The 13,762-nt window shown below is 39.6% G+C and overlaps 2 protein-coding genes across 11 annotated transcripts in view; both read right to left on the bottom strand.

The window, feature by feature from the left end:
• Positions 1–564, bottom strand: part of arhgef9b (Cdc42 guanine nucleotide exchange factor (GEF) 9b) — a 54,464-nt gene extending 53,900 nt beyond the window's left edge. For 5 of the 10 annotated variants that reach the window (XM_072664212.1, XM_072664214.1, XM_072664209.1 and 2 more), the window contains exon 1: positions 104–564. The gene's annotated coding sequence lies outside the window, so the exon portion shown is untranslated. The remainder of the gene's footprint in view (positions 1–103) is intronic. The other 5 variants (XR_011977933.1, XM_072664210.1, XM_072664215.1 and 2 more) reach the window with 2 other exon arrangements.
• A 10,465-nt stretch (positions 565–11,029) lies between these two features.
• Positions 11,030–12,291, bottom strand: asb12b (ankyrin repeat and SOCS box-containing 12b). Its single transcript, XM_072664260.1, has 2 exons — positions 11,484–12,291; positions 11,030–11,166 (listed from the first exon to the last, which is right to left on the bottom strand). Exons 1-2 carry the CDS (start codon positions 12,289–12,291, stop codon positions 11,030–11,032), a joined length of 945 nt encoding a protein of 314 aa, XP_072520361.1.
• Between the last annotated feature and the right edge of the window lie 1,471 nt (positions 12,292–13,762).

The raw sequence follows: 13,762 nt of genomic DNA, 5'->3' as shown, positions 1-13,762 counted from the left end.
AGCTAGTTCGATTACGACAGGCCTACGTACAGTTATAAGCCAGCAAATGCTAGCTAACATTCTCTGTGTTACCGCAGCAAATGAATCCATATCCAAACTTTACCTTAGTTAAGTGTTCCCACTGGAATCTCAGAATCCTGCCATCATTCCCAGTATTGGATACGAGGAGCTCTCCTAGAAAGTTCAACCAGAAACTCTAAAAGACGCATTTTAGCATTACTAGTCACCTCAGGCTCATTCCAAAGAGTTTATGGCGTTAAAAAGCTTGGAGATTCCCCGCATTCCCGAAGACCAGCGGCACAGTAAAAGTGCTGAACTCTTGCCCTAAAGAGACTGAACAGACACCGACACTGAGATATGCGACAGGCGCGTGCACGCGCTAACACGCGCGCACACACATACCAAGTTTGTATTCCTGTATTTCTGGGGTGTCTGCGGTGAGTTTGCCATAGCTGTAGTGAAGTGCTGTTGTGCCTATTTCTGAACCAACCCCAACGTTAACTTCAGTAAACAAATGAAACTGACTCGATACCTCGTGTGCTTGATAGAAGCTGCGTCTTTCATGTAAAAAGATTTTTTCTCTTGTGAGGACCCTACACCAGTCAAAGTGGTGGCGAAGCGTTCGTCTCCTATCGTCGAGGGGGTGTGTGTGTGTGTGTGGGGAGGGGGGGGTTATACCGTCCCCACAACGCGTTCAATACATTGCCAAACACACACGTTTTGACACAACGCCCAATTCCTCTCAAGTCAGCAGTCCAGTCCCAGTTATTCTTGCTACTGTGTTACTGTAGCTACAGTAGCGTCTGTTATGCGCGGCACAAAACAGAACACTACACTTTTTAAATTACAACTACAATTACAATCCAGTTTGTTGCCTTTAAGAGTTTAAACTGCATATTACTGCTGTTAACTTTGGTAGCATTTGAATGTTAGTGTTCCAAACATGCTACTAAGGTTATAATAAAATTTCATGCTAACCCAAATAAAACCAAAGAAAACCTTACAGAGTAAGAGTAAGGTGCCTACATTTATTTAAACATTTCCTTTTTGTCCTGTTTTGGTACTATTGTAATCACATGGCATTTTTCCCCCTTACACAGGAAAGAGTGGATCTTACATCAATGGGCGAAAAAAAAAAAAACTCTAAGCCTGACAAAGACAGGAAGCCTGGCTGACTGTATGTAAATATCTCTGCCATACACGCTTTTCCCTCTGTCTGTGTGTGACCACTAAGGCAATTGTGTTGCTGTCCCTCCACGTACTCGTGTTTGTCATCATCATATAGCCACAATGGTCTTTTCATGACACAAAACATGTGTGAGCAACTATATCAGTATCTAACAAACAAATATGCACAGAGAGATTAAAGGTCGAAAGTTGGTCATGAATGTGGCTATTGTGACCAGACACAAGACACGAACATGATTTTTATAAGAATTAGTAACACTTTACTGAAGGGCAGTATTCATTACATAAGCTTTTCTTGAAAACTTCCATAAACATACATAAACATTATAATGGCTGAATAAGTAAGAAACTTTTGATGTTTTATATATTTTGTGAAAGTTTGTGTAGGGGTCATAAAGCCATATGAATACTGCCAGAGTTGGGAACAATTTGTAATACATCCTGACGTATTGGAAAAGCAGGTGAATTACCACTTTTATTTAATTCACGCTGGCCGTCATTGTTACTGGTTTAGAAATTTTCTTTATGTAATTCTATAGTTAATAAAGTTGAAACCAGAAGTTTACATACACTATATTAAAAAACACATATGCATTTTTGTCTCACTGTCTAAAATAAATTTAGAATAAACGTTTCCCATTTTAGGTGAATTAGGATTGCCAAAATTATTTCTAATTGCTAAATGGCAGAATAATGAGAAATGACATATTTATTACTTTCTTCAAAGTCAAAAGTTTACATACACTAACATTACTATGCCAGTTTGGGACAGCTCATAAGATGTAATGTCTTTGGAAGCTTCCGATAGGTTTATTGGCAACATCTGAGTTAATTAGAGATACACCTGTGGATGTGTTTAAGTCACACCTGAAACACACATGTTGTCAATGCTTCTTTGTGTAACATCATGGGAAAGTCAAAAGAAATCAGCCAAGATATCAGGAAGAAAATTGTGGAATTGCACAAGTCTGGCTCATCCTTGGGTGCAATTTCCAGATGCCTGAATGTGCCTCGTTCATTTGTACAAACAATTATACGTAAGTACAAACAAGATGCCAATGTCCAGCCATCATAGGAGACAGGTTCTGTGTCCCAGAGATGAAGCTGGTAAGCCTGAGAATACCATCCCAACTGTAAAACACGGGGGTGGCAGCATCATGTTGTGGAGTTGTTTTGCTGCAGGAGGGAATGGTGCACAAAAAAGATGGCATCATGAGGAAGGAACATTATGTGGAAATACTGAAGCAACATCTCAAAACATCAGCCAAGAAATTAAAGCTTGAGGGCAAATGAGTCTTCCAAATGGACAATGACCCAAAACATAGAGCCAACTGGTTACAAAGTGGCTTAAGGATAACAGAGTCAGTGTTTTGGCCATCACAAAGCCCTGATCTCAATCCTATTGACAATTTATGGGCAAAGCTGAAAAGGCATTTGCGTGCAAGGCGGCATACAAACAAGGCTCAGTTACACCAGTTCTGTCAGGAGAAATGGGCCAAAATTCCTGCCAACTATTGTGAGAAGCTTGTGGAAGGATATCCAAAACTTTTGACCCAAGTCATACAGTTTAAGGGCAATGGTACCAAATAATAATCAAATGTATGTAAACTTTTGACTTTTCTTTTACCAAAGAATACCCCCACTAGTTTGCACAGAGGTCCCTGTAGTTCCAGAATAATATGCCTTATGTAACTGACAATTTTTGGACCCTTTTTTGGACATGGTTTCTGTTGTTTGGCTCTGTACACAACCACAATAGATTTAAAGCAATCAAGATGTGATTAAAGTGTAGACTCAGCTTTCATTTAAGGGGGTTAACACAAATACTGCATTAACCATTTAGAATTTACAGCCATTTTCTTACATAATCCCTTCATTTTTAAAAACACAAAAGTGTGTTTACAAATCGTGTCCTGATTTTGAAATAATTTATAATCAAGCATTGATACTAAAATCCAAAGTTATTGTACCCTTTGCCTTTAGCTATTTTGTCATCAACCATAAGGCATATTATGAATCTATTATGAATTCTTCAAAAACTAGTAACATAATTATTTATGTTATTTGCAGTTGAAGGATGAATTACAGTGTAGGCCCATATTTATGTACTTTACAGGGTATTATATGCAAAATTATGGTCTTCGAGTGTCCTCTTCATCTTGACGCAGGTCTTGAACAGGGACGCCCACTTCCCAAGCACTTTGCATTCAGCCCACTTCCTTAGCACGGTCAGGCGGCCTTTCCTGCTGTCCATTCTTGTCACAATGCACATCCTGGACAGCTGAACCCTCCTGATTTTCAGCCTTTTTCCCAGAATCAAAGTCAAGACACAACATCCATTTCAATAGGAAGAAAAAAAGAAGCCATGGAATTTTTTGTTGGGGGTTTTCCATGATGGGATGCTGTACAGAGAAGGAGAAATATAGAATGACCATTCCTGAGTGGGATTTTAAAATTAATTCTCTGAAAAAAAGAAATGAAAGAGGACAGAATGAAAGAAAGAAAGAAAGAAAGAACGAAAGACACTATAGGGCAGTATATTAGCAGTATAATATAGACAAGCTGGTTTACCAACTGCAATGTTAGCTTCATTTTGAAAGGTTGTTCAGAAACACCTCTTTAAAATGATGTCATCACTTTTTTTTTCATTTTTCAGAACAATTGCCGTCTTCCTGAGCTTCCTGTGACACAGTCCCGACTGTGCACTTTGATATCACACGCTGGAACAAAACAACAAGCATGGTTTTAAGCCCAGGCCATAATTGTTTCACCAGTAATTGTGAAGAGAGGTTAAAAAAAGAAGTTAGCGTGATGTGAAAATGTGATATGGCCCCTAAAGCACTGTTGTATAGAAACATGGGCTATATGCAGCAGAACCTCAAATACATGGACCACAAATAGGAGTTTTAGCTTAGCAGTGATAAAATCATGGTGTGCACTCCTTCACTCTGTGACTTACATTGTCCTGTAGAATTCCTGCTGGAACGTACTGAGAAGTATTTGCCAATGACACAGCAGACAGTACAGTGTGGTTTGGCTTAGATGGTCGGGGCAGCATCAGCCCATTGTTCCAACCTGCACACCAGGCCATGTCTCACTATGATGGACATGCAGGTAATCATGGGCAGGGGAGCGGGACGGGGGTGGTGGGGGGGTGGGTGGTGTTTAGATAAAATTACACAGACATTCTTGGCATTCCCCTCAACAGAGCAGCACATTTTTCTCATAGCCCCTTGTGTCCCTGAAACCACTCCACTTTAATCCCAACTCCAGTCGTTTACCAGAAAAATCAATGGCTAAAACATGGCCCTGGATGTCTGATGAATTTCCCTTTATGAGCTTTCTATTCACAAGATTCAGGTATGCTCCATGGGCTTCCTACACATAGTCCTGGATAAGATAAGACTTGCCAAGCTCCTCAAGATAAGGTGAAAATACTCAGTGGTGGTGTCAGGAACTCTACAAATTAGCATAAATATGTACATAAACACACCTGACTTGTCATTGCCTAGGACAGGTCCACTTCAGAAAACAGATGTGGGGTGTGAGAATTTCCACTTTAAGAATGTCCATTTACTGTAATGGTAAACCATATAATATATGTGTGAGTTTGTACAGAACATTTTGGGAAAATAAATTAGAACAGTACATTTTTTGTAAAAAGAAGAGGTAGAGAAGCCCTCCTGGTGAATCTTGCATCATCTAGGTTTTATAGATGTGATCATTTATGTGACATCATTCCTGGTTTAGTATCTCTCTAAAACAATATTAATTTTACAATGAATAATAAATATATACCCTAATGATTTTACTTTATTTTAATGAGCTTTGATAGTACAAACAAATGATAGTATAATGAAATTACTGGATGAAATGTAAATGTTGTCATTTAAATAAAAAAAAAGACAGATTAGGTCCAGAAATATAACAGTCTCATGGTGTCACAACTAATGACACCATATGACCATCATACATCATCACTTGTCATGACATGACATGACAATATCAATGTTGAGAAGATAGATTCAAGTAAAGAATTACCCAGTGTTGCTTTCCAGTCTACAATCACTTTAGCTAACATTTAGCTAATACGGCTTGTGATGTGTAGCCAATATATACGTTTCTTTGACTATCCAGTATCCACAAAACAAAAAATGTGATCTACTGACCTCAATCCATTGTCCAATCCAGTGATTTTATTAGCTGGGTTGAAGCAAAGCATGCATAATATAATGCATACGATAAAACGATGGGTCTTGGAAAAATAAAAAAGTCCTCATTTGTGACTTGATACTTACACACATCTAGGGGGAAATGGTGAGTATTGTTTGTTTATTTTGGCTCAAGCTTTCAGTTGTGAGTTCAGAAGTATTGACAGCTAAGTAGAAATATTGCTAAGTAGCCAATTTGGCCACCTTAGGCCTGTAGATGAATTCTTCTTGTCCCTGTAATTCTTATCATTCAACTGCAATTATCTCTGTGGTAATTGTTGTTATCTAAACTTTTAATGATGTGACAGGCCTAGCAGTCTTATTCAAAATTAAGCTTAGGAGGTACATTAGACATCCTTTTAGTAGATAACTAAATGAAGTCACATTCGGAAATTCATTGAGGTGGCTCTTGAAATTTAAGAGATGCACAATGTATGGTTGCATTTACATGTTTATCTGCAACTGTAACATCAGATAGATGTTCACCTTAGGACAAGTCAGAGGCATGAACACACCCCGGATCCAGAAGTTTCATTTGTAGATTGCAGAAGGAAGTGTCCGTTAAACATCAATTGCACTCTTGTGCCTTAAGGGAGAGCAGCTGCATGAATAAAAACCTTATCTCTAACCCTAAAGTTGAGGTGAGGAGGCAGGGCTTGGGGGAACTACTTTTGTCATAGTCTGATAGCAAAATCATGTTCTCTCAGGTTCAGAATATTGAAAAGTAACTGCAGTGACCTTCCCATACCATTCACTGTCATCGGAAAGAGAATGAAAAGAGTCTGCCATCTTTGAACACCCATGGACTTCAGCTGCATGATATCAGTGAGAATCTGAAAACAGGAAGACAGGCTACAATAAACATGGATATGCTTCCTCTTTCAGGGCTGTGAAGGAAGTGAGGCATTTTTTAGGAATTCTAGTGGAGAGAGACAACTTGAAAAGAAGGACGAAATTTAACATTCTGCTCTTCTTGTTGTTGTAATAGCCGACATTAGCATCTTTTCACATTAGCATGTCTATTAACTTCTCAGGTGTTGCTTGAGCTGTATTATAACATACAGCACAACCAGACTCAATTAATGAAAAAATGATATTAATCATTTCCAAACCAGCTCAGCTCAACTCACTTAAATCACTTTAATAATTCATTCTTTTACGCTGAATTCCTGCACTTTACTCTAGATTACTGTTTTAAGCATTTGACACAGTCTTTTAGCATAAATACGTTTTGTACACTGTATGACATCAGTGATGTAGTCAGTGGCCTACTTAGTGTGTTTGGATAAATGCTACAGATGTTTATCCAGTATGTTACACTTATCTTCTCCGCCGGTTCCCCATATCAGGGCTTTTATCATCTGGCTACAAGCCGTGGGCAGGGTTTGTGGGTCAGCTCCAGCACGAGAGCCCCCGTTGTCTGCCTATAAAAAATGAGCTTCCTTCCTTGTTGCATTTCCTCGGCTTCAAACAAGATCTTTTTATAGCGAATCCCGCTCCTGAATGCTGAAACTTGATTTGCCTTTGGGTTTTTAACAGATATTTTCGGCAAGGTCTCAAATCTGCAGCATTGCAACAAACATCACTGACAGGCTTCGAACAACACTTGTTTAGCGGAACATAGGTCAATTTTAAGAAATTTAGGAGACAAGTTTGAAATGTCAAGCTCCTAATACACCACGCAGGATTTATCCAAGGGCCTCTGCGTCCAAATTGTCCTGTTTATTGTTGCAATGGGCGCTGACGCTTGGGTATTATGCCTATCAATTAAACACCCTCCCCTTCACTGCTCTGGGGTCTTTCCCTCATTCTGTTCTACCATCTCCCTCTCTGTTTTCCATTTCACCACCCCACACCTCTGCTCTGTATATCTCCTTCCCTCTGAGTCATAGGCTAAAGCAGGAAGTTGGGTTTTTTTTCCATATTATGGGGTTTAGCATTTTGCTGGGGAAAGTGTCCATCAAACATGTGATCAATCTCCCCCTACAACTCCTAGTTGTTGTTACAGAATGAGTGCAACAAAAGGCAGTCCACAGGGATAGAAAAAGAAATCCCTCAGTTACACTCCTCTGACCTAATTGGAGAGAAACAACGTAAAGCTGTGTGAAAGTTCCTTTCGGCTACAGTGAGTCACAGAACATCAGAAGCCCCCTCTCTCTATCTTTCTTTCTCTCTCTCTTTCTTTCTTTCTCTCTCTCTCTCTCTCTCTCACTCTCTCTCTCTCTCTCTCTCTCTCTCTCTCTCTCTCTCTCTCACTCTGTCTCTTTCTCTCTCTCTCTCTCTCTCTCTCTCTCTCTTTCTCTCTCTCTCTCCATGCTTTGGAATCTTTGGGTTAAACAAATTAACATCTAATCCAATTGCCATGCCATTTATATCCTTTTTTTAAAAGAAGGGTCGCAGTCTTAAATTGAATTTACCCCCAATCAAACGCTGCATAATTGCTCTGAATAGACGGAGCAGTGTGTAGACCATGGAGCAATCAGGCTACAAAGGCTTGGTGGTACGCCTTTAAAACGATTCCCCCACCAACAAAAACTTTTTTCCAGACTATGCTCCTGCGAGACGCTTCAGTAACAGATTTTACATAACAGCTGATTATCTAACCTTTTCAAATAACTACTTTCACAAAGCCTTTATCCCATTGGAGCTGGAGTCACTGTATGGATGTTCATCTCAAATGCTGTTTCCTACTGGCCTTTGAACATCATAAACTCAAAATCATTAAAAAGATACAGTTGCACACCCTTACCCAGACACACATAGGGGAAGATTTTTTTTATTCAAAAAATGAACAAAACATACAAGCGCAGCATTTGCTACCTCTGAGAAATGGAAGTTAGATTGATTGTGAAATTGTGGTTTTGACAAGAAAAGATTATTGTACTCTGGGTAATGTCAACTAAAACACTAGCTAGCTTGATAGAACACTATAGCTGTATACAACAACTACTATTACTATCCCTAAACGTAATCCAGAAAACTACATAGAGCACTATTGTATTCTGCTGAAAAACTGCTTGGCCAGCTCAAGTTGGTCAAGCTGTTTAAGTTGGTTGACCAGCTTAGCTCTTGGCCTGCATAGAGCATGTGTTTGCTTGAATTTGACGGTTTAACTGGTCTAATCAAGATCAACCAGTCCAAGCTAAATAGTTATAACCAAGCATAACCAAGCATAACCATGCTCGCTGACATGCATGACAAAGCTGGCTGACCAGCAAAACCAAGCTAGTTCACCAGCATGACCTACATCACCAAGCTGGAGCATCAAATGCAACGTACACTACAAGCCTACTACAACAGCTAGCTTACCAGCATGGGGTATGTGTTCATCTAGATAACCAACTTTCAACCACACTGACCCTTCAGCTACCAGCTGGTCTTGAGCAGGTTTTTTTTAGCAGGGTAGGGAAATCAGTAGAGTGCATCGCATAAACAATCTGAACGTCAGTCTTCCTCTGAGAAGCTGCGTGTGAATCTTTAAACCAAACAACGTAATGGATTATGGGTATCCCACAACGTTTGTACACTATATATATATATATATTGGGGTGCATTGTGGGATTGTTACAGTGCACTACAAACTCGACCCTTACAAAATGGCGGAATCTCAAAGAAGTGGGCAGAGAGGCACCACTTCGGACACAGCTTATATCTTATTCAAGCTCTAGTCTTCAGTCTGCCCTGCATATTTTGGAGTTTTCCTGCAGTAACCCAACTCTGCCTGACATCCTGTAACATGCTGTCATTTTCCAAATATAATAGTAATAGTAATGTTCGATTCTGTCCCATATCTTCCCTATTTCCTGATACTACCAATGCATACCAGAGTGAAAGCTATAGAATGTGCTTCCTACAAAAACAACAACCATGCAGCAATCAAATAAAATACAAAACAAATACAGTTCAAAGTAATACAAGTGCTGTTGTCAGTAAAGTGGCCTGTAGGTTAAAAGAACTAAAAGAATGAGGAGAGCTTTGGTAAAGGTTCACAGATCACACCCTCACACAGCAAATGTCTTGTTTATGTTTGTTTGTTTGCCTAGCATGCTGACCCCCTGATGGTTTTAAATACAATTTTATTTGTACTAGGACAGACTGTCGGACTCACTACAAAGCATTTCATTATTACAGAGCGCCACCATGAGGCAATGAGGGCTGCCTCTACACTACAGCGATGATACTGTTCACTAGAGGGCACGAGAGAGCTACAGAGAGAGAAACGAGAGCGTCAGAAAGTATTACACAATGCTTCTGCCTGGTGCCTAAGACTTTTTCTTCAAGATAGTTTGGGAAGCTTGTGGCCTAAAACACAGGCATGAAGAGATAAAGTGATGCTTGAACGTTTGTAAATCCTTTATATATATATATTTTTTTTTTTTATTTGACCTAAAATGTCATCAGATTTTCACAGAAGTTCTAAAGGTAGATAAGGAGAACCAAATCAAACAAATGAGACAAAAATATTAGATGTGGTTATTTATTGATTGATTGATTGATTTACTGAACCAGTTTTAGACATCTGTGAGTGGCTAAAGTATGTAAACCTTTAGGATCAGCTGATCATTTAAAGGTAAAATCGTGTTTAAAAAGTTTTTTTTCATCAGTGGGGTGACGGTCAGGTGTGAGTGGGCTCCCTGCGCTGTTGTTTTTTTTTGTATTTAAAACATGGATCTATCGGAATCTAATGTTCACAACGCGTTTGTAGAAGTATGTTACGGCACTGAACATTTGATTACACTTTATGACAAATTTATGAAGAAATTTAGACAAAGATTTTATAAACTTTCAGGCATCTTTGTATACGCAGGCTGCTGTTGCAGTTGACAGGGCAACATAGTGTCCAATATACTTTTATTTTTATTATTTTTTAAGATTAATCTATGGTTAATCTGCTCATCTTAATCAGCACAGCATAGGTTGTCATTTGAGTTTGATGGACTAACTGGTCTATCAGCATTGTCAGGCTGGTCATCCTGGTCATCCAGTGAGGTTATGTCAACCAACGTGGTCTACAAATTCATACACATTGGCTGGCATCTAACAACCAGCCTCACCAGCTTGAGCTGGCTGGGATGATTTTTTTTAGCATCGACATTACATATGTAAATCCAGAAGACCTGTGTAGTTTCAGTGGTCATTGTGGATAATAAATAAAATGTCTACATTTGCACTGTAAACATTACAAAACAACTGAAATAATTCCCAGTTAACTTTATAAAGCATTGAGTGTTGGATGATAACCACAAATTACACTGGCCTTCCTTGAGGAGTTTCACAAATAAAGCCCTAAATACAATCACTGTGTTATTTGTATGTATTGACCCTTGTCAGGCAATGTGTGAAAACAAAAGATTTTTAAACCCATGTCTGACCTTGAGAGTTTTTTTTTATCTTGCATGCCTAACAATGCAATGTGAATAAAACTACTACAGTAACAAAAAGGTTACAAGCCTTTATTAGTTTAATAATTTATTGTTTTGACAGTCAATAAATATGTTCCTATACATAATACAACTTAAGTAAACTTAATAATCAGTGAATTGCATCGTAACAATGGAAAATGGTACAAAACAGTACAAAAGCTTTCAGTAAAATGGTCAGATAGTTTGAAAGATCACACGTACATCACCTCACCATGTAATGTGCATTAAATATTTCTTCAGCATTTGGGGAATATCCAGGCTATCGATTGAGTATGCTTTGTCTGCCATGGTAAGGTACTTCCGTATTGCAAGCCGTGTCTGGGACATCAGTGTTTTTGGGCAGACTGCAAGCAGATGGAGAAAATTTGAAAATGAAATATCAGCATGACTACTAGCATACTTACCAGTCAATTGTGGAACAGCTACTATTTTAATAGTATCCTATATAATGTTAGAGATTTATACAAAACATTGATGAGCTGATTATTCATGTAATCACACAAGATATCTCAGTAAGCTACATAACTTAAGCAAAGTGAGGACTGTTTAGTAAAATTCCCTTTCTATTGAATTTTCTTATATTATTTGGCTAACTAAACTCTGCTTTGTGGAATTCCCTCTATGAATTTGTTTATGACATATTATTAAAAAACTATATTACCTCTTTCTTTCAGCAGCATGATCACCGTCTCGTTCTGCTGGGTCGTTTTATCTACGACGAGTGAGGGGAGGTAGACATTGGCACCGAAGTCTATGAGCAGCTGAATGTACTCAGTTCCGCAGCCGTACCTGAGGCACATCTCTAAAACAGTCTTTGGCTGCTTGATCCTGGCCAGCAACTTTTCTTCTGTGCAGTTGAAGTCTGGATTGGCCCCGTGCAGAAGCAGCAGCTTGAAGCAGTCAAGGTGGCCGTAAACGGCGGACATGTAGAGAGGTCCTCGGCATGTTGTGGCATTGGAGGCCCAGTCTGGCACCTTGGCCCTAACATCTACCTCGGCCCTATGCCTCAGAAGCTCCTTTAGAATGTCTACATCACCCTCCCTAGCTGCGGTCAGCACGGGGGAACTGTTGTTGTACTGGCTGCCATTGGGATCGGCACCGGCTTTGAGTAAAGCAGTGACACAGTCTAGGTGTTTGGCACTAACGGCGGTGAACAGTGGTGTCTGAGCTTTCACATCTAGACTGTCCACCTCAGCCCCGTGGGCCAGCAACACCTCCAAGCAGCGCAGGTGGCCATGGGCAGCCGCCATACGCAGCGGTGTGCCAGGGACACCCCAGCCACTGCGGCTGTTGATGCACCTCCTATACTGTTCCTGAGCAAGAAGCTCAGCCAGGAGCTTGTCGTCATCATCAGAGATGGCCTGATTCAGCTGCTGGCAGCCGTCCTCTTCGTCCTCCTTGGGTTGAAGAAGGGAAAAGATCTTGGAAATGTCCATTAAACTCATGTCGGGGGACTGGTGCACAATCATTCTTTGAGAAGCTTCTCAAGATTCCATTTGGTCTTCAGTGGAACTTTGGAGGAGAAATACATTGTTAGCATGTAGAATGTAAGTGTGGGCCATCATACCCTCCCAAGTCCCAATGTATTAACATTAATGAAAACACCTCACCTCATATGGCACACTCAACATATATTAATCATGGGACACTGCTGCAGTACTAACAATAATTATTCTTTGACTTCTGTGAAACTAATAACTAATGTCTAAGTTATGACACTGACACTGACACTGACGACAGCGAAGAACTAAAATGCAGGCCCACAACCCGGCACTTCAGGTTTAAGGGGTTTAATGCAAAAACAATTATTTATGATTTAATTACTTTAAAAGTTTTAGGAGTATCAATGTGGATAAAATACAACATATACAACAAATGTTGGTCTCTCTCACACACAAAACAAACTGTACAAACTTTATAATTATGCTGCACATTTCCATTTAATCAAATGGAGCAGAGTTAGCATATCCCAGACTGTATTACCTCAACATATAATTGCAACAAATCCAATTCATGTGGACATATTTCTAACATCACAGAACCAAAAACAAAAGAAAACAAAGTTTACACATTTTTTGTGTAAAATTGATGGTCCACTTACCTTTGAAAAAGAAAATCACAGTGCTAGCTTCAACAGTCCTGAAACCGATAGCTACCCTAGCATACCTTTAGTTCAAAGCTATTATCCTTCATACTGGAATCTAGTGCTGCAGTGTTGTATCCAGAGAGACAAAACAAATGTAAGCTAAAGCAATGTGTCAGTCTGACTCCAGGAGGCCTGGCCACCAAGAGGGGCTAATTTTAGGGCACAGATGGACCTGCCTAAACTTCCATTCTTGGAGGGTGGCTGGAGGGGGTTATAATTAGAAAGGTGATAGAGTTGTGACACTCAGTGAGTACATGGATGATGGGCTTTGGTGTTGGCAACATTCAGTGTCCACTGTGAGCATTTACAAATAGCACATTCAGTTCTGTGATTGTAATTATAGGCTGCAAACCAATGCTTCACTTTACCTTGGTTGTTTACCTTATTTTTGAGGGTCTTTGTCCACAATAAATGTCAGAAAACCTTAAAGAGATCACGCTTCTCTGCCTGCCATCTAACTGAAGTCCACAGCTGTTCTACTTTCAAGAACAGTAGATGACAATCAGCTGCTAATGCGCCTCCACACCTCATGGCAGGAGACAGATGTCTTTCATCTATTTTTTCTCCTTTTCCTTCCCTCAGCAGTAATGCCATTTTTCTTTGTCATTTGTCCCTTTTTACTTGTTATCTTGCTATCAGAGATCATGAACAACATATAATAAAAATAAAGCATTTCCTTTCCTTGATTCAAATGTGTACACAATTTCTATTCATTCATTCATTCATCGTCTTATCTGCTTTTTCCTGGTCAAGGACGAAGTGGGTCCAGCTAGACACAAGGCAGGAATATCAGT

This window comes from Salminus brasiliensis, chromosome 19 (assembly GCF_030463535.1).
Source record: "Salminus brasiliensis chromosome 19, fSalBra1.hap2, whole genome shotgun sequence".
In the NCBI taxonomy this organism is placed as follows: Eukaryota; Metazoa; Chordata; class Actinopteri; order Characiformes; family Bryconidae; genus Salminus; species Salminus brasiliensis.
Note: the sequence above shows the minus strand (reverse complement) of the source record. Positions and strands in the feature narration are given on the sequence as shown.